This window comes from Pelodiscus sinensis, chromosome 5, assembly GCF_049634645.1.
Source record: "Pelodiscus sinensis isolate JC-2024 chromosome 5, ASM4963464v1, whole genome shotgun sequence".
Classification (NCBI taxonomy): Eukaryota; Metazoa; Chordata; order Testudines; family Trionychidae; genus Pelodiscus; species Pelodiscus sinensis.
In genome coordinates this window covers 122,080,161-122,106,588 of record NC_134715.1, presented here as the reverse complement: position 1 = coordinate 122,106,588, position 26,428 = coordinate 122,080,161, and the positions used below count along the sequence as shown (strand labels likewise).

Below are 26,428 nucleotides of genomic sequence, written 5' to 3'. Positions count from 1 at the left end.
GAGCCCCAGAAACCACCTCCCACAGGAAAGAAGCCCCAAGACCTCCTGCAATGCAGGGCTATAGCCCCAAGACCAAACAGGCATGTCCAGCTCTTGAACTTCAGAAGAGTATTAGTGCTGTCAAGCAATTTAAAAGATTAATCACAATTAATCATGCATTGTTAAACAATAATAGAGTGCCATTTACTTTAAATACATTTGGATGTTTTCTGCATTTTCAAATATACTTGTTTCAGTTACAATACAGAATACAAAGTGTACAGTGCTTACTTTATCTTTTTATTACAAATAGTCGCACTGTAAAAAAATAAAAGAAACTGTATTTTTCAATTCACCTCGTACAAGTACTGTAGTGCCATCTCTTTATCATGAAAGTTGAACTTACAAATGAAGAATTATATACCAAAAAATACTGCATTTAAAAATCAAACAATGTAAAACTTTAGAGACCTACAAGTCCGCTCAGTCCTACTTCTTATTCAGCCAATTGCTCAGACAAACAAGTTTGTTTACATTTCCAGGTGCTAAAGCTGCCTGCTTAATGTCATGTAAAAGTGAGAACAGGCATTCAAATGGCACTGTTGTAACTAGAGTCACATGATATTTACATGCCAGTTGCATTAAATATTCGTATGTCCCTTCATGCTTCAATGACCATTCCAGAAGACATGTGTCCATGCAGATAATGGGTTGCACTCAATAACGATCCAAAGCAGTGCAGATCTACCCATGTTCATTTTCATCATCTGAGTCAGATACCACCAGGAGAAGGCTGGTTTCTCTTTTTCGGTTGTTCAGGTTCTATAGTTTCCACATTGGAGTGTGGCTCTTTTAAGACTTCTTAAAGCACACTCCACCTGTTGTCCATCTCACATTTCAGAAGACACATCAGATTCTTAAACCTCAGGTCAAGTGCTGTAGCTGTCTGTAGAAATCTTACATTCTTTGGGTTCTGTCAAATCTGCAGAAAAGGTGTTATTAAAATGAACAAATGCTGAATCATCATCTGAAATGACTATAAAGTGAAATATATAATAGAATGCAGGTAAAACAGAGCCAGAGACATACAGTTCGGTCACACGTTTAATTAACGCATTATTTTTAACAAGCACCATCAGCATGGGACAATGTCCTCTGGAATGGTGGCTGAGGCATGAAGGGACATATGAATGTTTGGCACCTCTGGCACATAAATACTTGCCATGCTGATTATGAAAGTGCCATGCAAGCACTGGTTCACTCTTTTTGATGACTACATAAGAACAGCAGCACTATCTCCAATAAATGTAAACAAACTTGTTTCTCTTAGCAATTGGCTGAATAAGAAGTAGAACTGAGTGGACTGCTAGACTCTAAAGTCTCACATTGTTTTGGATTTCAGTGCACTTATGTAACACAAAAAAATCTACATTTTAAGTTGCATTTTCACAATAAAGAGATTGCACTACAGTACTTGTATGAGGTGAACTGAAAAAAACCTATTTTTTTGGTTTATCTATCTATCTTCTATAATATATAAAAGAGAATTTTTGTATGTTTGTGCGCTAATAACTTGGACACTATAAGAGCTACCGCAACCAAACTTTGCATGGGATAACCTTTCATCCAGGAGAAGGTTTTAAGGTACTGTGGAAGGGAAGAGATGAGAGACCGATGCCTCTCCCCAGGGCTGCACGGAGCTTGGTAGTGCGGGGAGAAGCAGCTTCCTGGGGGAAGTGGTGGGGATAATAACTCACTAAAGCTGGTGGAGGGACAAGGAAGTGGAGGGTGGGCTCAGGCGCCGGCAGCAAGCATGCGTCTCCCTTCCCCCTCCCTCCCCTCGGGCTTCTCACCTCAGTTATATCAACTTTCCTGAGCAATGCCGGGTAACTCCAGCTAGTCATTTTATAGTGCAAAGATATGTAAGCCGTTGGTAGTCTATTGTTTAACATTATGATTAATGCTATGAAATTTTTGTCATGCATGAGGTTCTCCCTGTTATGTTTCTCCCTGTTCTCCCTGTTATGTAGGTGGCACTTGCAAAGTGCTGCAAGAATCTTGACGTGAAGGGACATTCCCTCCCCACGCTGAGCAGGAGAGGGTTAAACCAGCCCTGAGGACTGAGAAGCCCCTACCCACTGTGCCTTACGGGACATGCTCAAGCTGCTTTGCTATGAAAAAGAGCAACACAGCTCAACTGGGGCTGGCTGGCGGATGGAGGGAGAGGACATACTTTGCTAGCTCCACCCATATGCCGAGGCACTACCATGCAGGCTGAAGGCCAGATGCGTCTAGAGACCTCTTAGTCTCCGGACACCAGAAGAAGCAGCCAGATCCCGGAAAATGGAGGGGAGCTGGAGATTCATCAATGAGCAGAGACACTTGAAGCAGCCCAGGGACGGCAACATGCTACAGGGCGAGGGAGCGGTGGCTGGGGAGTCAGCATGTTGTGTCTGGAATTTTCCCACTGACTCAGTGGCTGGAGCAAGCCACTAACAGGGCCCTGAGCTGGGGTCCTGTGGAATGGGAGGGCCTGGACTCCCCTGCTAGGGGATGTAAATCCTTCCACTATCCACCATACTTTGATAGACTCTGACCATTGGGCCTCATTCCCCCACAAGGAGGGGCAAGTTATAGATGGGAGCTATTGAACTGTGCTGCCCTGAATGTAGGGGCAAGTTACAGACTCTGACCATTGGATCACATTGAGATGAGTGACCCATCTCATGGAGGTTAGGTCCATCAATGGCTACTAGCTAGGATGGGCAGGAATGGTGTCCCCAGCCTCTGTTTGTCTGGAAATGGATGACAGGAGAGGGATCCCGTGAGGATTATCTGTTGTGTTCCCTTCCTCGAGGGCATCTGGTATTGGCCACTGTCAGCAGACAGGATACTGGGCTAGATGGACCTTTGATCTAACCCAGTATGGCCGTTCTTATGAGTGAACTGTACTGCCCTGAAAATAGGGGCAAGTTGGGCTCTGACCATTGGGTCACCCCACCCCAGGGACAAGGGGATGGGAGCATACAAAGTTTGGGGAGAGGAATTAGAGATGCAGACTGGGGGATAAGAAGTGGAGAATATGAGAGCGACCGCCACAAGATGTGAAACCTTACCCTGCCCTGAATGGGGTCTTCTCCCCAGCCGGTGATACTTGGATAAAAGCAAGTGGAGGGAAGCAAAGATCACGCTGATGAGATAGTGATTAGTATATTTTACACATAGGACCAACTGAGCACTCTTAAAGGTGGTTTTGTTGAGGAGAAACAGCCTGCACAATGATGCCTCAAGATATTTGTATGCAGCCATAGGAACAGAAATTTGGTGAGTAAGCCCCTTCATCCTTCAACTTGATCCAAACTGCAGAGATGCCTCAAGAGATTTTGTGGCTTCAACGGCTGAACTGGCTGCTATGTTTCTCAGGTTACTGAATATCACAGATCTCTTATGTTCCTCTTTTCGATTATATATACATCAAGCAGTTTCCCTCCAACTGCTTGGAGAAGTTATAAGCACAAGCAAATGGAGGTGGTAAAGAAAGCTAGAATGGATTAATTGTTCGGGTGGTCTCCTGTTCTAGTATAATTAAAGCAGTTTTCCCCTATAATACTCTTGAGTGTGTTTAATGATGTCTGTATTAAATTATCTGTCCTTGAACAGAAATTATTGTTATTGCTTTAGGTTTCATAGCATAAGTAGCACTTGCTTGCAAGCATAGTAACATAGTAGCTATTTGCCATTTAATTACGTGCTAAGTAACTATATAGTGGAACCGTAATTACATACTAACTCATACAATGACAGGGAAACATGGTTATTTCTGTCTCCTGTGTCAGTGTTAGCATAAATTTTTAGAATAAAAAAAAGTAGAGATATGCAGATACATGTAGTTTTATAATGCTTATTTTCCAAGTAAAAAATGTGTAGTTAGCACTGTTAATTGCTACTGGACAAATCAAAATTCAGAGTAGTTATAGTTTAAAAGCAAGAAACAGATAACACAAAATGTATTGGATAGAGCTGGGTGAGAATCCGATTTTCTTCTTTATAAGAAATTCTGCAATTCTGAATTTTTATTCCCTTTCAAAAGAACAATCAACCACAAAATTTCAGTATGATCTGCAAAATCAAGTTCTGGTAAATTTTTGTTTCAAGTTGATTGAAATTTTCAGTTAGCTAAGAACAAAACCTGTTGCTGCAATTGTGACCCTTTAAAACTTAAAAATAAATAAATATAACCCCCCCCAAAGTCTTGGTTCAGAAGTCATTTCAAAACAAAAAGTTGAAATGGTCTATTCCAAAATGGGATATTTTGACATTTTTGAAATGCTTCACTTCAATTTCTCAAAATGAAATTTCTTCAAAGTTTTCTACACATGTTGATTGAGATGAAAATGTCATTTTCCTTGAGGGGAAAGGGTATATTTTGATTGAGAACTTCCAACCAGTTTAAACCACAAAACCTGATGGAAGTTATCCTAGGGATATATTTGTCTCTCCTTTTCTCTGATATAATGTTGAGGTGGAGAAGATATTTGGCTGGCATGGGTTAGGGTGTGTCATGAAGACAGGAGTGTGACAAAGAGATGAAGGGGAAGTGAGGTTGTGTTGTTGGCAGAGCAAAGGGGGGAAAGCAACAGCAGAAGAACGAGGCAAGTAAAGAATACAGCAGTGTTTGTATTCTGTAGAATCTTACAAGGCAGTGCATGGAAAGAACATCTGGACTTTCTCCAAAAGTTGACATGCCGCAGGATTTTCCTACTATGGTACCAGCTAATGAGAACCTTAAACCCAAAACCTGGACCAAAACACCCAAGAAGCTTCGTAGTGATAGCTGGGTTCACAAAAATGTAGGACTATGTGACTTCAAGAGGGTCATGCACTGGGGTGAACTTCAAAAGGTTCTTAAAAGTATCTGGTCACCAGATGAACTGAACCCAAACCAGGGATCTAAGGTTCCATAAGCAATGTTTCTGGATGTGTCTCAAAACTTCATTACTGGCCATTATCTCTGTATAAGGCCAAACCATAACCCCAGGCCTGAACACTCCTGAGCTTTGGAAAAGTATGGATTTGGAGCCAAATTTTTTGCAGCTCAGGCTTATCTCTGATCAGATGCTTGTGGGGCTTAACTGAACCTGTTGAGGTTCGCCCATCCCTAGTGCAAATTCTACCCTTGTTACAGATGGTGTCATCATTCATTTGTACTGCACGCGTAGCATTGTTAAGAAACACTTAACGCCATGTGTCCTGCATTCTGCTGCTGGCATCCAAGGCTTCACACATGCATTTTCACTTTCATCTCTGAAGAGCAGTGGCATAACTCACTATAAATCAGGAACTTGCATGTGATTGACGTTTGAACTGGCAGAGGGGAGAGAGAGAGCCTGACATCTGGCCTCAGTGTTCTTTGTGCCAAGGCTTTGACATGTCCTTGGTGGAGGACCCTATTCTACTGAATGCCATGAAGATATATTGGTGTGGGATTGTTCTACTTCTCCCCCAGCATTTATGTTCTGCTGCCCAAAGGCAATGCACAAACCACAAGTGCAATCTTTGCATTTCATCTTATTGAAATTTTTGCTTATAATGTTTCTGTTAAAAACTGGTCATGCTGAAGGAGTGTGACCTACTGATTAGAGCACAAGACTGGAAGTCAGGAGTCCCAAGTTTGTACAGCTGCCATTGACTTTGGTTAAGCCACTAAACTGCTCTGTTTCAGTTTTCTTGTCTGTAAAATGGGGATAAGAAGTCATTCCAGAGGAAAGATGTGAGTCTTACTTTGATTCTTTGCAAAATGCTTTGAGATACTTGGGTGAAAGTTATCTATCTCTCTCTCTCTCTCTCTCTCTCTCTCTATATCTCCAAAGTATAATAATCATAACTGATCTCCATATGGAGAAAAGTAGATACTGCCCTATATCTGTTTGCTGGCATGTAGAGATTCAGTCTTGCAAATATCTTGAAAAGCAATTCATATCAACAAGTATTTATTTCTACTTGAGTTCCATGCACCCTCATTTCACCCTGATGTCACTTTCCCTAGATTAAGGAGATGCAAAATTTGGCCCACTGTGCCTGATGAAACTGACTAACAATAAAACTCCTTAGGAGTGTGTATTTTAAATGTGAAGCTCTTGGGCCTTCGGTTCACAATCACGGAGATGTCTAAAAGCATTTGCCATGAAAATTCATTACAATTACAAAACTGTGCCCCTGAGATAAATTATGTGTGGGTGGAGCCACACTGACTCTCCCTGTAGATCCCATTTGGTGATCAGGGCCTCCATTAGGGGAAAAAATGCTACATGGTGGTAAACATCATGCTTGAAATGCATTCGTTCCAAATGTGTTCAGAAAGAAGTCTCTCTCCCAGACTCATTCTAGAGAATTGTTTCCCACAGCAACTGTAGCCAGGTTGGACAGGGTCTTAGCTTCAAATTAATCCCACAGTACAGATTTGGAGAGAGTAAATTTTAGTTCAAAATTAGCCTTCCTGTGCAGTGGAAGCAGTAAACCATTAACTAACTCATCCCAGTGGCAAGTGTGTTCTCTTTTGAATGGGACTTCAGGATGAAATTTGTGAAACCAATTCCCTTCCTCCACCTCTCCCCCCAGGAAACACATAGACAAAAAACTGAAATGCACCTCCTCATAACTGAATTTGCTGGCATCAGATTAACAGAGTCAAGGTTAATTCACCCATAGTCATCTCCAGTTGGAGGAGATTAATAGAAATGCTCAAAGTAATAAAAGAAAAATCCCAAGTGGGTTGTAAAGTATGCATCCAAGGAATCCAATACACATTTTGCAGGGCTGTCTAACAAACATTCTGTAGTTCATGAAGTGCAAATCTGCCAAAGAAATGAATTCATCAGGAGGTATTTAAGTGGCGTTGCATTAACCTACCCTGAAACTCTTTTAACCTGCTTTAAGATATGATAATCATATTTTATCCAGTTAAGCAGCTAGCACATCTTTTGTGTCTGTACAGATAGTAACTAATGATAATGCTATTTCAGTGGCTTTCAATGTGTCTTAAATACTGTATCAGTGCTCCCAATAGTTAGTGAAAGTAATAATGCAACATTTTGGATCCCATTTTAACACACTCTATTTGTATACCATGGGTCTGATTCTCCTCTTAGGGTATGTCTACACTGTAGTTTTTCTGGAAAAATGGCCGTTTTTCCAGAAAAACTAAACTTACATCCACACTGCAATTGGCTTTCTGTTGAAAGAACGCAGGGTTTTTTTCTGACAGCAGTAAACCTCTTTCTACGAGGAAGAAGCCTTTTTCCGAAAGAGCTCTTTCAGAAAAAGGCGTGTGTGGATAGGGAAGAGGGTGTTTTTTTTTAAAGAGGCCTCCAGGAAAAAATAGAGGTGCCCTGGTGGCCACTCTGTCCATAGTAATATCAACTTAAATGTGAGATAGCATCCAATCAATGTGGACTCTATCTTTTGAAAAAGCAGATTGCTTTTTCGTTGTGCTTTTGCTGTGTAGATGCTCTCTTTTTGAAAGAAGTTTTTCCAGAAGATCTCTTCCTGAAAACCTTCTTCCGAAGGAAGCCTGCAGTATAGACATAGCCTTAAATAGGCCAGCCTGAATCCCCTTATGTTCCATTTTTTCTTGGTAAATCACCTTTCACTGCAGTTGTTTTTTATTCTGAAGAATGAGATTGCTTTTTGGCATTATGCCTTGTAAACAAGATGGGGCTATCTACCGCTTGGGAATTTTCAGTTTTATCTAGAACTCTTTGACACTGATGTCTTTTGTTTTTTTGTTTTTTTTAAAGAAAACTTTATTTTAGGATTTTCCAAGATGTGTGTTTTGGGAGCAAAATTTGTTCTAAATTATATTGATATAGATCTGGGGTGTGGAGTCAATTCCTTGTGAGTTCTATAGGAATTCTGTACCAAGCATGATCACAGGGTTGGGGTTAGGTTAGGATTAACTACCTTACCCTACTCATAGTTAATCTTGTACAGTCACATTCTAGGGACTATATCTTCTGTACCTGAATCCTAATTGTTTTATCTCACTGGCTTTTGAACCAATGGCATATCAATGCTCTTTTATGACAAATTAATTCATTATCTATTAAATCTAAATGTTATATACCTTGGAGGTAGCTTAAACAAATGTATTCTAATTCAACCACCATTTGTTAGGGTAGATGCTGGAATTTCTAGATGGGATTTTATGTCATGGTTTATGCATGTAGTCAGTCTAAGGCAATGGTTCTCAAACTTTTTGGCCCGTGCACCACCAGGCTCAACACAAACCTTTCCATGGAAACCCACTGTTAATTACATAATTACCCCTGAGCCATTTTGCTAGTGCTGCAGCTGGGGAGACTGGTTTAATTTAATTCATTGGACAGATTAAGCATTTTAGCTTTCTCATGTTAGTTTATCAAACTTCATTTTAAAAAAGGAGAATATTAATTTATGTCCAACACAAAAGGTTTCAATGTTTTCTTTGTTTATAGAATCATAGAATACTAGGACTGGAAGGGACCTCAAGAGGTAGGGGTGGAGAACCTTTTTTGGGTCGGGGACCACTGACCAACAGAAAAATCAGTCAGGAACCACACAAGTAAGAAGCAAAAAAAAAAAAAAAAAAAAAAAAAACAACCTCCAAAATCCCCAACCCTCACTGTTGTAGCCCCCAACTGAGACACCTAAGGACTAAGGTTCAGGACTTCCCAGAGGCCAGATTTACTTTTCTGGGGTTTTGGCATTAGTGGATTTTGTGGACCCCCTTAGACTGTATGGTAGGGGCAAAAATGAGGGGGTCAGTGTGCGGGGCTGGGCTACCAGTGAGTGGGATAGGGATGTGGGTGTAGGATCTGGGCAGGAGATGGAGTGCAGGATGTGAGGTCTAGGTTAAAAGCATTTGCGGAAAAGCGCGTCTAGATTGGCACGGACGCTTTTCCGCAAAAGCACTTTTTGCGGAAAAGCGTCCGGGCCGATCTAGACGCGGTTTTGTGCAAGAAATCCCCGATCACCATTTTCGCCATCGGGGCTTTTTTGCGCAAAACAGTTTTCAGCTGGCTACGCTGGCCCTTTTGTGCAAAAGCATTTCCGGAAAAGGGCTTTTGCCCGAATGGGAGCAGCATAGTATTTCCGCAAGAAGCACTGATTTCAGACAGTAGGAAGTCAGTGCTTTTGCGCAAACTCAATCGGCCAATGTAGACAGCTGGCAAGAAAAACTTACCAGTCTAGACACAGCCCTGATGTACAGCAAGGTGGGGAAGGATAGCTCAGTGGTTTGAGCATTGCCCTGCTAAACCCGGGGTTATGAACGCAATCCTTGAGGAATCTGGGGCAAATCTGTCAGGGATGATACTTGGTCCTGCTGTGAGGGCTCACTGACCTCTCAAGGTCCCTTCCAGTTCTATGAGATGGTATGTCTCTATATATTATAAGGGTTCCAAGGCAGTGCTCAACAGGGCTGCCAAGCTCTCTGATATTAGATGCAAAGCCTAAAAAGGAGTCTGCTAACATCGAGTCCTACATTGTAACATTTCTCTTCTACCAACCCCTTTCCCTACATTTTCACTCACTGTCCCGCTGGCCCTTGAAAGGAACTTATCTAGCCAAGCAAGCTCCTTACTCATGGTGAGGGAAGGTAAAAGGGTGAGGTAAACTGTGCATATGGGCAACATAAATTGCAGCCGGGGCTAGAAAATTCCCTTTGCTGTCACAAACATAGTCCTAATTTATGCCATAATTGTTCACATTTACAGGCAGGTAACATCGCGGCAGAGATCTCCCTGCTCAGAGCAAGCAAGGAACGGTGAGCACAACTTCTCCAGGCCTGCGGCTTTCACCCTGCTCCTTATGCAATCCACTTATGCTCCACTTCAGTTCCTGCACAAAGGGCTCGGGCAAGTCTCCAACAACGGGGAGAGGGACAAGGCAGCACAGCCATGGAATCTTATGCAGAAAATCTACAAGTCCCTCTCCAAAAGTTTCCACTGCTTCTCTTTGCAGGATTCCACTGAGCTCATGGTGAGCATCAACCACAAGGACACATGCAGCTCACAGGAAACACAGCCAGCCCCCCACTTTTCCATGCCCTCAGCCTTGCACTCCACAAGCCACTTACCCTGCGTCTCCTCCCCTGGTTCCCAGAAAGCGGCTGTTCAGACGGGCTACGTAAGTCAGCAGTGGAGAACAGTTCCTGGCTGCCTGCCAAACACACTTAGCCACCCGGGGCTGAGCACTTGGTCTTCATCTACCTTGACCTGCTTGTCTGCAGTTTCATTCTCCAGGTTAGGTCCTGCATGCTCTGCCTCTGTGCCCTCTGAAGTATCCATGGGGCTCTTGGCAGTAGAGGTGGGGGATTCTCCGAATATAGCATCCAGCTCCTTACAGAAATGACAGCGCTTCAGTGGCGTGGAGAGATGGGGGACAGTTGCCCCCGGGCGCCATGCTAGAGGGGTGCCAATTTATTCCCCTTCCATTCCCCCGTCATCCCTCAGCTTGCCTCCTCCTCCGCCCTCCTTCACCTGCTGGAGCCTCCTCCCCTCCTCTCCACCCCCAGCCTGACCCTCCTCCATCTCTGCCGGCAGGGTAGTGTGTGCAGAGGCCCGGCCCCAAACTGAAGGGGGTGGGGGAAGGTGCGGTACAACCTCCCCCACCTCCTCCCAAGGTCGGACTCAGCCGTGGGCCAGGTTCGGGGCCCTGCTGCCCTGCAGCAGCAGGGAGAGTGCCCGGGGGGGGCGGGAGGGGGCCGCAAATTTTGCCTTTGCCCCCAGGAGCATAACACCCTTGCTATGCCTCGGCAGGGCTTTTGGTGAAGCACCATTAGCGTCGCTTCACCTCCCGAGCCTTATGACATTGCTCTGTTCTGCAGCTTGTTCTTCTCATCCCCCTTTACATGCAAGCCTCAAGCAGTGTGCCCAAATGTGTCCTACTTCCTATGGGTCACTTGCAGCTAGGAGCAGACAGACTCCTCTCCCCACGCACCGGTCCAAGTGGGGGAACACTTGGTGTGATGGCCTGGCACGGGCCCCTGGGAAGGCGCCATGAGATCACTACACATTGGACCAGTGCAGGGGAAGAAGTGGGGGAGGTTCCATGGGGTCATGGAAGAGGAGGAAAATGGTTTTAAATTTCACAGGACTTGCAAAGGAGCAGGGCAGGTTGCTGGTCACCTGTCTGCAGGGCAGCGGAGTTTAAACCAGAGGGGTTGATTGGGAATTGTGGGCCTCTTCCTGGAGGCCAGAATCAGCAACAAAATGCTTCACGGTGTCCACACTGCATGTTTATTGACAACACAGGAAGGGAAAAAGACAGAAGTCCCTCATGGAGCTGGAAGATTTTTGTCCACAAAAACTGCCGTTTTTTGCAACTAAAGTTGCTTTGCTGTGTGAACACTCATGCAGTTTTGCCAATAAACGACACTTTTCCTTGACAAAACTTGCTAGTGTAGGCAAGCCCTAAATCACAGAGTTGAGCAACCACCATTGTGTGGTGCTTGCACGACTGTGTCTCTTACAGAATTGTAAATTGTTTAGAATTCTACTGCTGGCCACTGGCTCGTGACGGTTGCTTAACACGTGTTTGGGAGTGGGTCACCTCCTGTGTTACCACTGGAGAGAATAGCATACATCTATGCATAGGCAATAGGTGGAACCCCACTTTGGGGAGTCTAGCCCCCAGCTCCCCCTGTTTCCCCCACAGCCAGAGTCCTGAGACGCTCTGTCCCCCACTCATGGCCAGAGCCCCAGGACTCTCTGCCGCCCCCTCTGTGGCCAGCACCTTATCCTGTGGAACCCTAGGCCAGCCAGAACCCTGAATCCCACCCAAACTACTCAGAGGAGCCCCAGTCTGGCTGGAGATGCTGCACCTCCCCTTCACAAACCCCAAGTCACTCTTCAAGAAAATTCTCTTTTTCAGAAGGAGAACCTGAGCTTTTGAGATGCTCCATATGCAGGTTCTGGGGTGCTTGAGGAGGCAATATGTGTTTGTCAACTTCCTGGGTTCCTCAGTACTCTCCCAGGAAACTGAATAACACGTACTGACTCCTTAGCCGCCCCAGAACCTGCATGGAGCATAATAAAAAGCAAAAATTTGCCTTGCAAAACCTGCAACCAGGATCCGGCAGTAGCGCCTGCGCTAGGTTATACCCGCCACCTATGATTTTGTATGCAATGAGGATTCACATATTTTGACAGAAGAATGAGTTTAGCAGTTTCAGAACCTTTCATATGATTTCTTGAGTTTCATGCTTTGTATGACATATTGCAATATTATACCACGGATGCATATGGGAGTTACAGGGCAATACTTTGAGGTCTCCTGCATCACACTGCCAGTGTATTTGTGTGTTGTCTGCTGTCTGTTTCTCTAAGTTAAAGAGTCGTCATTATTTAATCTTTTATACTCCTTTTCCTATTTGCATAATGTGGAAAAGATGTCTAAAATATTAGGGTTTGGTCAGGAAAGCTGCAATGTAAAAAACACCCATACTTAATCAACATATGTGTGTGAACCTCATGTGTCTATCAGCATAAATAATAACTTTTACTCTTTTCCACACAGTGGAGCCAATACAGTTATGGGAGTGTAAGTAGAGTCTTATGCAGCCATGATCAAAACCTTCAGCTAAATTAGGACACCGGGGCTACATCTACACTATGAGTTTTCTCAGCAGAAAATATGCTAATGAGAGGAGAGGCATAAGGTCCCGGAGAGGCATAAGGTTCTTGCGCAAAATGGGGTTTTTGCGCAAAAAAGAAATGTCCATACCTCTTCTTTTTGGCTATGTCTAGACTGCAAGCCTCTTTCGAAAGAGAGCGTCTAGACTGCACGCGGAACTTTCGAAAAAGCAAGCCGCTTTTTCGAAAGAAAGCACCCAGTGAGTCTGGATGCTCTCTTTCGAAGAAGCCCTATTTACATTCAAGAACGCCTTCTTTCGAAAGAGCACTTTCGAAAGAAGGCGTTCTTCCTTGTGAAATGAGGTTTACCACCGTCGAAAGAAAAGCCGCATTCTTTCGATTTAATTTCGAAAGAACGCGGCTGCAGTCTAGACGCAGGTGAAGTTTTTTCGAAAAAAGGCTACTTTTTTCGAAAAAAACCCCTGAGTCTGGACACAGCCTTTGTGTAAAAACCCCTCGCGCAAAAAAAATGCTAATGATGTCGTGACTCAGGCTAATGAGTCCCTCATTAGAATATTTTCTGCCAAAAAGCCTCATAGAGTAGACGTAACCTAGAATTGTAATTACCATGGACAGAAGAGAAAGAATGAAGATAGTTTGGTTTTGAGATCCCAGGTTTACTGTCCTAGTCATTAGGAAAATCCTCTCGCACCTTGCAAACTGAGCAAATTTGCTCTGGAAGCCAATGAGAAATAAACATCCCCATGTCATTTTTACAGTCCCTTTTCTGGTTATTGCTGCCCTTTATTGCTGCTTTGAAAGGGGACTGTAAAAATGTCACCTTCTGATTGAGCTAAGAGCTGCTCTCTTTGTGTAATCAGAATAATATTTGCTGTCTTAATTGACGAGAGTAATTAGACATTGACAAGAGTAATTAGAGAGTAATGATAAGGTTTTTTACTCTTGTTAGTGCTCCAGGCCAAAAGAGCAAGGTGGATTCTGTTCTAGCTTGTGTTCCATCCATCAACAGAATTGTTAACTATGTTCAAATTACGGAGCCAACCAATTACGCCTACTGAGACAATTGGGCTGCACAGGAGTAAATGAAGGTAGCCTCTGGTTCTTAATTCTGACTTCACACCAACTTTCACTGATGTAACTGTTGACTCCGTGGAATTACTTCTGATACACGCAAATGTGAATAAGATCAGAATCAGACCCTAAATGTACAAAAGCTGAATTTAGTCCTGATCATGGGGCATGAGAAAAAACTTGGCTTGACTGTCATCGCCAAAGCCTATGTATTCAGCACAAGGGACAAGGTGTGAGGATGAGGGGGTAGGTGGTTTGTCACCCATCCATCCTGATCCCGGGGATTATCAGGGACCAATTCAGCCCCCAGAGTGAGTTAGAGCAACCCTTGGGCTTTGCAGCTACAAGTCAATAACTGTTGAACCCTCCTAGTCAGACTCGTACAGTTACTTTTCAGAGTAGAGCCACACATGGAGCAGATTGTGCTGCAAACGGTCTGTCCCTACAGCACACCCGTCTTAGTTACTGTTCTCTTTTCAGTGCCTTTCCTCTTTTTGTTTGCAGCCATAACATTTGCATTTGGAGACACCCTTAGAGAAGCAAAGTCCCATTACTACATTGGCTGTGGTGTGGGGTTTTTTTTTAAGCGAGACAAAAATCCACATTCAGGTTTAAGAAAGGGCATTATTTTATCTCTCTGTTTAAGCACTGCTGGGAGTTATTCCATTATACTCAAACATGTCTATTTACTCTTTAAAGCACGTTCCTTTTATTTACTCGTCCAGCACTGCCTGTTTAATCCAGTCTCTTTTCCACTGAATTAAGCTTGCACAATAACGCAATTGCAAGGCCAAACGGGTTCAGCTTGGGTCAGGGAGGGTGGTGGAGGGGCCATGTCAAATGATATCTCTGCTATTGAAAAATAAATAAGTAAGTCTAAAGAGCCTTTCTGACCAGAAAACTTTGAATCTCAATATATATAAAAAAGAGTTCTGAATGGGAGATACTGCTCATGGTCTTGATCAGTAATGTTTTTGAAAAATAATACATAAAACTGAAGGAAAACCAGATGAAAAATGAAGCCCCTTTCTAACTTTTATCCACAGAGTATGAGATTTGACAAAATTATATGCAATGTTCTTGTGCTATCATTTATCCACAGGGCTTAATTTCTTAGAGTAAGCCCAGTTCTCAGACACCAGACGAGCACCTTAAATGGACATCTAAGTCTTGCATTGGGATATCCAAATTGGCACAGAGGTAAATGCATATTTTCCATGCCTGAGGGTCCATAGGCCTGACTTCAGTGGGTATGGCATTAAGCCCATTATGTGTGTCTGAAAGCAGGCTGTAGGTAGCTAATAAGAGTCTCCATTCAAAAGCTAGTCCCATAATGCAGTCTAGGTATTGTTTTTTCAAAATGTCTGCATTGGGGCAGTTTGATTGTAATGGTTTTTGCCAGTGCTTTGGTATGAGGACACAGCAGAGGACACCTTTTCTATGTCTACACAGCTGTGTTATTTTGGAACTAGCTGGACTTACTTGATGTTGCCCAGGAAACCAGAGGAACAAAATTTAGCAAAACAGAAGCTTGTCCTGACAGCCTCCAGGCACACCGCATCTGCCAGTGGCTGACATCTGGCCATTATGGCAGACCCCCATGCTTTGCTACTGCTGCATAAAGCAAAATCTCTAACTCAAAAAAGAGGCATTGCAATGTTGAGAATCAGAGCTATTTGACTTGGCAAACTTAGATAGCAAAGTCACAATAGAAACGATGTCTCTGTTTTCTCCCCGTAGTATGAGTCTTGGAGCCATTAAAAGCACAGTGGAAGGCAGAGCCCCCAAATCACCATGGCTTGTTTCCCCACCATTGCTGGAAGAATATGGAGGCCTCCTCTTCAATCGTGCAATGTTTTGCTTCCTATCAGATGGTATTTTTGCTAATTATCCTCGTAGAAACTAATGTTTTTTTGGTAGGGAACTAGGGGACAGGCATGCTGGGTCTGCAAATTCTCATCGAATTGCTGAGTATAGGAATGCCTCAATCAGTGGGGCTGGGCCTGTTGAATCGGAGAGATTTCAAGGTGACACCTCAAACTCTTCTCCCATTTTTTTTGATGAAACTATGAGTCAACTACTTGAGCCCCTCCTTCAGCACCACCCCCTTGACCAGTTGCTGCTCCCATGGACGGCATCTCTCCTTCCCTCCACCCCCCGGATCATCCAGTATCAAACCCAGGACCAGTGCCCAGATTTGAGGGATCCCTCCCCCCCCGCCTTGGATTAATTTCTCACCCACCTAGCATCATCCAGTGCTGCCCCTTGGGCCAGTGCCCCTCAAAGGATACCAACCCCCCCCCTCCTGCCACCATGGGCTTCATGTCTCACTCACTCCCTGCAGGATTGTCCAGCCCCACTTCCTTCATCCCCCTACAATCCTGCCCTTCCCCCACTCGCTCCCAATGGTCCAGCCCCACCCTCCTACAATCCTGCCCTCCCCCCCAATGGTCCAGCCCCACCCTCCTACAATCCTGCCCTCCCCCCACTTGCCCCCAACGGTCTAGCCCCACCCCCCACAATCCTGCCCTCCCTCCACTCACTCCCAACAGTCCAGCCCCCCTGGACCAGCCCACCTCCCAATGATCCAGCCCTCCAAATCCTGCCCTACCCTCCACTGGCTCCCAACTGCCAGCTCCCCCGGACCAGCACCCCCCCCCCATTCATTCCCTCCCCGCTCTCACCTCCGGGTCCCCGATGCGCTTCCTTCCAGACATTTTTTCAAAGTGGCAGCTGAATGGTAACACCAGCGCCGCCCCCTCTGCCTAGAGTAAGCCCTGGCAGCAACCTGCCCGTCCATTGGTCGGTCGCCAGACCCCAAACCAATCTCACTATTGAAGAGGGGCCTCCGTATGCTTCCAGCAATGGCGGGGAAGTTGCTTCTCCCCGCACTGCCAAGCTCCATGCAGCCCCGAGGGGAGGCGTCGGTCTCTCATTTCTTCCCTCCCACAGTACCTTAAAACCTTCTCCTGGAGGAAAGGTTATCCCATGGAAAGTTGGGTTGCGGTAGCTCTTATAGTGTCCAAGTTATTAGCGGACAAACATACAAACATTCTCCTTTATATATTAGATAACTGATGTTATTCCAAAATAACATCATCTACATCTACACACAAGCAGTTATTTTGACATAATGTTGAAATAATGTTGAGCTGGAGGACTGCTTACTCAGACTCCTGTAGCCCTCATTCTACGAGGAGTATGGGAAATCGGGCAAAGAGTGCTCTGCCTCAGAATAATTGCTGTGTAGACAGCGTCAAAAGTCAAAATAAGCTATTTCGACTTGAGCGACGCAATTACCGTAGCTCAAGTTGCATAGCTTATTTTGAGTTTAGCCCTGCTGTGTGGACGTGCCCCTTGCTACTTATCTGCAGCTCACTGTTAGCATGTTTATTATCTGTATCTTGATTTAATTTCTTCTGTGTCACACACTGGCTTTCTTTTTGCTATTGATGACTGCTGTTATATCTGAGTTAAACATGTACCAAGGCACATTAGCAACACTCCTGGAGACAACGTCTCTGCCCCCAGGAGTTTGTTTTTTATAATTGATGGTGTATTATCATCAAACTGTTCCTCTTTGATGCACTCTCTTTTTCTAGAATCAGGGGTAGGGAACCTACGGCCCACAGGCTGAACCCAGCCTGCTGTTTCATTTCATCCAGGTCATTGCAAGTCTCCATGCCATAGGCCGGAAGCCCCGAGACCGTCCCTGCAGCTCTAAGTGCAGGGGCTATCAGGCAACTCCACGTGCTGGCCATGCCTCCAGTACCAGCTCTGCAGCTCCTATTGTCCAGGAACCATGGCCAGTGAGAGCTTCAGGGGCTGCACCTGTGGGCGTGGTCAATGCACACCGTGCAGAGCTGCCTGGCCATTGCTTCCAGGAGCCAGCAAAGCCAATACAGACACGGAGCCTTAGCCTGCTGCACTGCTGACCGGGAACCACCTGAGGCAAGCACCACTCCAAAGAGTAGCCAGAGTCCCGGCCCGCTACCCCATCCTCCTGCCCCAGCCATGAGCCCCCTCCCATACCCAAACTCCCTCCTAGAGTCCATATCCCAAACCTCCTCCTGCACTCCAACCCCCTGCCTTAGCCCTGAGTCCCCTCCGGAACTGCAAACTCCCCGGCCACAACTCTGCGCCCGTATCCTTAGCCAAAGTCCTACCCCCTTATGCACCCAACTCCCTGTGCCAGCGTTGAGTCCCTTCCCATACTCCAAACCCCTCATCCCCTGCCCCATCCCAGAACTAGGGAAATCCTGGAGTCTCTGCCTCCTTCCATAGGGCTGTGTGTGGTCCATGACTGATTAATTCTATGGGTCAATTGGCCACTGATAGAAAAAGTTTCCTTGTTCTTTTTCTCCACTGTTTATTTGGCTTCTACCCTGATGAATAACAGTGCTGGTGTTGTCCAAAGCACAAAGAAGTGGGGTTTGCAATGTTTGGTTTAAGTAAGGGAAAATTGAGTCTTTCTGAATATTGAAGTGCATAGCAGAAAATGTTGACAGGTTTTTGCATGTTCCAAGAACTGCTGAACATATAGCATATTCCTCCCCATTTATGCATATCTTTTTGGTGTGGACATTCAATGACAGGGTTTGCATTTTTGTACTTTAGTCCAGTGTTTCTCAACCTTTTTTAAAAAAAGTACCCTTTTAAAAAAATGTGTGTGTGTGTGTGTACACACACACACACAGGGCTTGACAATCTATGTAATCTACTCGCCCATGGCAAGTAGATTACATCCCAGAAGAGCCGGGTTCGGGCGATCTGTGCATGTGCAGGGAGAGCTGTGCATGCACAGAACGCCAGACAGCGCAGCTGGCGAGCAGGGCTCGCGTGGCTCGGCCAGCCCTGTGTGTGTGTGTGTGTGTGTATATATATATATATATAAAATCACCCAGTACCTACAGTTTTCAGATACACAATTTTTTTTTCTACCATTGCAACACATTTGTCTAAACAACTTAATCATACCGGGCGGGCAATGAAGTTTTGGGTGTAAAATGTACAAAAATAATAAAGCATGGTAAAATTTAAAACAAAAATTCAGTTTTTTCCAAATTTCAGTTGTGTTGATGTGCCCCCCAGACTTCTCGCGAGTACCCCTAAGGGTACTTGTACCACCGGTTGGGAAACACTGCTTTAGACTAACCAGGCCCAATGTAGATAATATTTAGCCCATGTATTTGCCTATACATCGTATGATTCCCTTTGCATTAGGAATGTTAAATATTGGTTAATAGAATAGTCAATTAATCTCATAAATTCGTATCAGTTACTCGACTAGTCTATAGTCTATAGTCTGCAGGGACAAGGCCAGCAGCCAGTGCGCTCCCTGCTCCTGAGGAGCCCCTTGCCACTCTATGCTGCTGCTTCTGTATCAGCGGCAGCAGAGTGGGGTGCCAGGTGGGAGCTGGTCCACGAAGGGAGCCAGTTTAAAAACCAGCTCCCTTAGCAGACTGGCTGCCTGTCACCTTGCGCTGCTGCCTCTGATACAGAGGCAGCAGCGCAGGATGGCAGCAGCTCCTGTTCAGGGCAGAAGGGGTCCAGCACGAGCTGGAATTGAGCTGGTTTGCCTACCCACCTGGCTCTTAATACACTTTAAATGCAGAGCTGCAGCAGGGGTAGATCCTGTACCTGGCATAAGCTGAGACTGAGCTGGGCTGCTGGCCAGCCTGCTAAAAAATTTACTGGCAAAAGTGGGGAAAATTCATATAATCTATAGCATCAGTTAATCGACTACACTATTACATCCCTACTTTGCATGCAGTTTTACTTCTACCTTGCACCTTTTTCTGTCTGTCCTATACAGGCTTTGTTTCCTATCGTCCTTTTAGAACTAGAGACTGGTAGCAAGGACCTCTGAGTTCCATTCCAGGTCAATTTCAATGTATGACAAAGAGGATTGTGATACTATGGTTCTGGGGGCTCTAGAAACACAATGGATTATGAGTCATTCTTGCTACGTGGGAAAAGGCTTTTTCAGAAGACAAGGCTTTGCAGCAATTCCTAAAGACAGACACATACTCTGGTTTTCCCCAAATACCCTCTCGAAGTTTGTTCCATAGCTGGGTCCCCTCAAAAGAGAAAGCTCCGACCCCAGCTCTTGTATGTTTTGTCCTATGTGATTTGATTTGCATTGTCCCAGAGGAGTGCAATGCTTTTTGCCGTTCAACTATTGAAATTCGGTCTTTCATGCTTGAGTCATAAAAAGGGCACCTACAAAGGTGACTGCATTAAACTAATGAGTGCAAAATAAATGCCGAGGGGGCTAAAATCAGAATTCAGTCATCTTCACAGCAAAAGGTCCCCTAAGTCAGGGGGAAGGAAACCTGCCCGGCCTGTCACAAGGAGCAATCTGAGAGATGTTCTCTGAAGAGATCTCTGCAAAAGGACTCCAGCCCCCCAAGGCCAGGACTCATGGTGAGGTGGACCCATGTGGTATGCAGTGCACTAGGAGCAGCATAGTGCTCCGGTTTTGGGAACTTGCTGCTCACAGCCAAGTATGTAGTCAGCAGCAGGGAGGTGCTGTGCTTTTCCTCTAATGAGGAGCAAGTACTCCCCAGTATGAAACCCACAGTCAGAGTGTATCCCTTTGGGACATGGGTGGGGCTTATCCTGTGCATTGGAATGGAGGATGCTCAGCCCCTTGCAGAATCAGGTCTATGGTGTGTATAGAATCAGGTCTATCAGTGTTCTCCTCTTGAATGTGCTGCAGATGTCCTAGCCTCCTGGTCACTGAGGTGAGGGAGAAGCTCCCTACGACATCTTGACCCCTTTGTTCCCTGGCATGGCAGAGGTCAGCAGCATTTTCCCCATTCTGTATGTTCCAAATATTTGTATCTGTGCATAGATTCAGAAAAATAATTCCTATCAGAATAATCTCTGCATGGCTCCATGAATAAGAGGCATAACTGTTGACTATCTGGATAACAATAACATATTTGTGGTGCTATTTCCATCCAAAAAATGCAGCTGCATTATATTCTCAGTAAAGTGGAACTAATGTGCAACTTCAGCAAGAGCATTAATAACTGGAGGACCTTTCAGGCAACACTGAGTAGAGCAAAGGTCCTTCCCAGAAGGCTTTTGGTTTTTACGAAGAGTTAAAAAAAACAACAACCAGTGCCCATCCTGGAAAAAAATCAATATTGATTCATAATCTGAAGCTGCTTTGTTGATTTCTGCAGGTTTCTTCTAGATTTGCACAAGTGTAAACAAGATCAGAGTCAGACTCATTGGTTCTAAACTGCATTATTTACTCGGGCAATCTAAAGTTTCTCATGACAGGATGATGACTGGAAGGGTATGGCCAGCCAGGGTGAAGTTGTGCTCGTGTAACATAAACAGACACAGTGCATCTGACACAATGCATGTGGCTAAGGCCTAGGATCTTACTGCTCAAAATTATAGCACAAACATATAGTCATGTTTTTGGATTAAATTATACAAACATTTCAGAATAGTTTATGCGTTCAGATGTGTGTGCTGACCTGGAGAGTCCCATGCACACCAAATAACATACATTGATAAAAATTGCTGAGAGATTTGAAATGAAATAGTTGGGGAAGCTGTCTTATTTCTTCTGCAATCAGTCCCCAGACATTAACATTCCTCAGGTCTGCCCAGCAATTGACTCGCTATTTCTTTGTCTCGTTCTGTCTGTTCAGCTTTGGGGTGGGGGGGACTTATGGTCAGTTTTCACTGTCTTTTCGTTCATGTTTGTTACCGATGGAGGACAAAAATATGCCTGGTCCTGACCTCACTTTATGCAAACAAAGCTCATAATTTCAATGGGCATTGAAGGAAGAATGAGTGGAGGATTGGACACTGAATACTGCAATAACTTTTACAGAATAGAAAAATACAGTGTCTGGGTTGCATATTCAGAGGCATCATTCATGCTACCTCAACTTAATGGACTCTTTCTATCTGTGGCTGTGTTGGTTGAGAACACACCTAGAAATATTGTGTCTAATTCTCATCTCAACTCCAGTGGCTTAAATGAAATCTCTCCTGATTCACTCAGATGTAAGTGAAAGGAGAATCAGCCCATTGTGTTTGTAAAGCCGGTAGAACCCAGTTGTCTGCAGTCAGAATCAAACCTAGGACCTCTGGAGCTTAGTATATGAACCTCTGCTGCATGAGATAAAAGCCAGCTGGCTGTTAGGTAAGGCTGGAAAATAGGCTCCTTTTTCTCTCTGTAAGTGGTCTCAGTACCACTAGTTGGGACAGTGTACCACACCCAGAAGGTGTGTGGGTTGTATGTTCACTTCTGGACACTTCAATAACAGACAGATTCCAAGAAACTGGAGATGAGGTACAAAAATGATCCAAGATCTGCATAAGTATGTGAAAAAGCTAACCATGTGTCGTTTGACTATGTGATAACAAAGCAAAGGGAACTTGAAATTTTGCCAATATTTAAAAGATGTAAACACCAACAACAGCAAAGGATTATCTAGGGTGCTACCAAGGAGTTTAGTTAAGAATAATGAGATTAATTAAATGAAAGGAAAATTATTTTGGAAAACATTGTGACTAGTTTTATATATGTTTTTATACTGGCCTCATCACATCTGTCTCCAGGGAGAGCATTGCATGTGCGCTGTTATAGTTTGTTTTGCTGGGCACTTCTCTGTCACTGCAGCCGTGACCTCACACTCGCGGTGTGTTGTATACAAGACCATGCTGGCAGGGGCGGGGTGGCATGCTCTTCAAGACGGCTTTCCCTGCGTGGCATGACCTTACCCACACTGTGCATGAGAGGTCACACCAGTGGGGCCGGCCCATTCCTGAAAGTATTAGTATGTCTGGGATTTTGGGAATGCATGAGTGGCCATGCTAATTTTGCTGGGGAGTGAAATTGTCAACAACGATCCCAGCCCAAAGCTTCAGTCCATCTTTCAAGTATCCTGAGCCCAGACTCTGGAGCACTTTGAAGATCAGGACTAGCACACTGAAGTTGACTCAATATTCTGTGGCAAGCCAGTGTAGAGAGTGGAGGATCAGACTGATGTGCTCCTGTTCATGTTGGTGAGGAGATGTGCTACAGTGTTCTATTGCAGGGCCGTCCTGAGGATTTATGAGGTCCTATGCAGTACTACTGGACTGGTGCCCCTGTGCCTGATGGCAGAGGCCCTGGAGGTTTTTCGCCTTCCTCTGTAGCATGGGGTACAGATCACAGCTAGAGGATTCTCTGCATCTTGGGGTCTTCAAAGTATTTGAAGGCTTCAATATCTGAGATATAGGTGAGAGGATTATTCTAGGAGGGGTGGGTGAGATTCTGTGGCCTGCACTGTGCAGGGGGTCAGACTAGATGATCATAATGGTCCCTTCTGACCTTAAAGTCTATGAGTCTATGAGCTGGGGCCAGGAGGAAACGATTTCATACAGATGTGATTTTATAATCTACAGCAGTGGTCACCAACCAGTAGATCGCGAGCTACCGGTAGATCTCAGGGGCTCTAAGAGTAGCTCTTGAGCCCTCTCTGAACTGCGCACCTGCGCAATACATTTACATTAGATTTCCTCATGTAATGTAGGCGGAGCTTCAAGGAAGGGGTGGGGCAGTAGATCTTCGCCTGTTCTGAGACTTAAAAAGTGATCTTGGGTGTAAAAAGGTTGGAGACCACTGAAATCTACAGCAACATACTAATGAAATATTTTAAAGCAAATGATAAACTAATGTCCCTGTTGGCCTCACTGACATGCCTCTGACTAGAAGGAGAAAGACACTCCCCATATTCCCTTGCACACCAGAGCCTGGGAGGCCTAGGCCAGTAGATTTTGTGTGCTCCAGCCCTGGAGAGGAGGGTTAGCCCCTGGCGGGCTGCTGCTGCTATATTTACCTGCACAGCTGCAGGTAACAGAGATATCAGCTCCGGTTGGCCATGAATCCCCATTCTTGTCCAATGGCAGTGGCAGGAATTGGCACAGACCAGGACACTGTTTACCGTAGCTCCCATTGGTCATTGGTGATCCACAGCCAACAGGAACTGAAATCGCCCTGGCGGACTGGATCCAGCCTGTACTGGATCCAGCCTGTGGGCTTGTATTTGTCCACCTCTACTTTAGACCCAGTGGTGTCCCAAATGTTCAGGTGCCCTATGCAGCTGTGTAATCTGCATGTAGGTAAGAATGGCCCTGTTCTGATGGCTTTGTGCCCAGGTATATCACATTGCCATAATCCAGACTGACAGAGACAAAAGCATGTCTAACAAAGGCCAAGTCACCACCTGCTAGAACAGATGGGTCTCCTAGCCATGTGGAGATGGTAGCGAGCATTACTTGTGGATGCTTCTGTTCTGTGGAGAGTTTAGCATCCACATGGATCTAGGAGCACTCCTGCAGCATGTACAGTAGAGGGAAGTGCTAGATCTCTCTCGCGTGTGACTTTTTAAACGATAGAGGCCAATACCCTAGGAAATGTAGAGAATACCTGTGCACTGGAATGGGGCGTTGACTAGATGACTGTCTTTTCCATCTCTAATAATTATGGTACCATTTACCACCATGAAGGGATGAAAAGTGACTTGAACATAAGGGGAAAGAAATCTAAGCTGAACACTACAAATGAAGGAAATGCTGTAACCATGCCGCAGTAAGTCATCCCTCAGTGACCCCCATCCCTTGACTTCAAAGAGCCCAACAATCCTAATGTTTTCCCTACAGAATTTGATGCTATGCAGTTCAAAGTTCAGTAACTTTGGACCATGACTGGCAGTCCTTACTGGAACACATCTTGCATTGAAGTAAAAGGGGCAAAACCCACTTACTAGCTTCTAGGCAGCTATGGAAGATCCTGATGCAAGGGAATTGGTGCAGACCTGTTGGGGAACAGAACAGAAAAGCACATGCAAGATCCAGATCATGTGTAAGATCTGATTCTTTGTTAGCATGACAAAGCATGCAAGTGTTGGGAACGTTAGTGTAATCGTTCAGGCCATCAGACATGGATGCGTACATATCAATACCCATCTGAATTCCAAGCTGAGCACCTGGTTTTCAGGGGTACCAAGCACTGGCAATTCTTGATTTCAGTGGGAGCATGGCAGTGACACCAGTAGCCAGGGGATCGAATATTCAGAAATTGTCTTGTATCCTGAGTCAGAGTAGAAAATGTGCCAAGTCATGTCCTTAGAAGAGTGCTGAGTGTATGTAACCGGCATGTATTTTCTCATTAAGAAAGATTTCTTGCCTGTGCACTGATATCTCACATTTACAGTATTTTAACTAGCACATTGTCTGTCTGTAGTTCTCTTAAGATACTGCTCTCTGAGAAGTGATGCTATAGGCCCTCATGTAATTCCAAACTGTTGTGGAAAAACTCCCTCTAGCAGGTTCAGATTATCTTTATATGAGTAGAAACCAGCACGTTCTTGTTAAGTTCAGCAAGCGCTGGGAAATACAAGGCTTTGCATTTTGGGGCCCATTTTAGATCTGGCTTAAGTAGCTCCTCTGGAATCAATATGCAAATATGGCTTGATTGCCTTGTCTTTAGTCCACTGAGAATGGCAATTAAAATGCCCTATGCACGAGGCCCCATTTGTCCAGCTATCTGTGATTTTGTGCTGCCCCTTTGTCCTGGAATGCTTTTTCTGAACTGAGTCGTCAAGTCACTTCCCCCTTATTCAGTTCCTTCCCTTCAACACAGGATGGGGAAAGCATGCTAGTCTAGGGCAGGGGGAATAAATAGGCCAATGGATTCGGGGTGTATTGCATAACTTTGGCTGTGCCCCACCTTCACCTGCATGTGTGCTCCTTGCTGTGCAGCTGTAGTACAGAAGCTGACTGTTCCCACCTCCCCTCCATGCTCTTGCAGAACACCGCAATGGAGCTGAATGCAAGGAAGCTTTAAGCAACCGCTGCCAGCCTCAGCTTCTTTTGTGCTCTCTGAGCCCAGAGCATTCAGTTCAGTTGTGAGAACACAGACTAGCCTACATGCAGCCCTTGTTGGTGCTTGTACCTTATGTGCACACTCTTACTTCAGTTTCAGAGTGCCTTGAACGGCCTTCTAGCCACTTAGCTGAAGTTGCAAGGAAATGCTGAGTAGCATTGCAGTGAGTGAAAGGGTGGGGGAAGAGAATATACAAATTAAAAGAGAGAAAAATTGAGATATGACAAGATGCAGGAGAATGAGGAGATGAACAGATTAAAAGAGAGCCCGTGTCATCTGTGCTGGAAGCAAATTGGGATACAAACTGACCAGAACAACAAAATATCTGGGCACTATTGATCTACAAGGAGCTCTTGGGAACAACAATTCAGAGGCAAACTGCCTGTTAACTTTCCATTCCAGCCAGCCAGAGGAAAGCACTTTGCTGCCCAGCGTTCATTTTTGTTTATCAGCCCAAGGAAGTTGTTTTCCAGCGGACTTGACTCGTGACGGCCTGGACAGAAGCAAACTGAGGCTGATGACTTTCCAACTTCTGCTGTAGATAGTCTCGGCTGGAAAATGCAGCTCCCTGCATGTTTCTTTATTTAGGTGAACATGGGGTTGGACAAGGGGGCTGGAGGGGGAGGCGGAGGGATTAATTTGATTGGCAAGAGGGAGAAAATCAGAAGGAGATTTTGCTGCTGGTAAAATAGGATCCAGATCAGCTGAATATATTCTTTTGGCTTTATTACAAGCTCCATATTTATTCCCTCATCTGAGTATTGTATCAGGGATGGACAGAAACCGAAAACAAGCTTTTCACCTTCTCATATAACTTCTGATGATTGCATTGGGTGTTTTGGGT

General features: G+C 44.9%; 1 protein-coding gene across 1 annotated transcript in view; it reads left to right on the top strand.

Moving 5' to 3' along the window:
* The first annotated feature begins 9,772 nt into the window (after positions 1–9,772).
* The window catches only part of FGFRL1 (fibroblast growth factor receptor like 1), a 272,445-nt gene continuing 255,789 nt past the window's right edge, over positions 9,773–26,428 (top strand). The window contains exon 1 of the mRNA XM_075930931.1: positions 9,773–9,996. Within this exon, the coding sequence (XP_075787046.1) occupies positions 9,839–9,996 (158 nt within the window). The 5' untranslated portion in view covers positions 9,773–9,838. The remainder of the gene's footprint in view (positions 9,997–26,428) is intronic.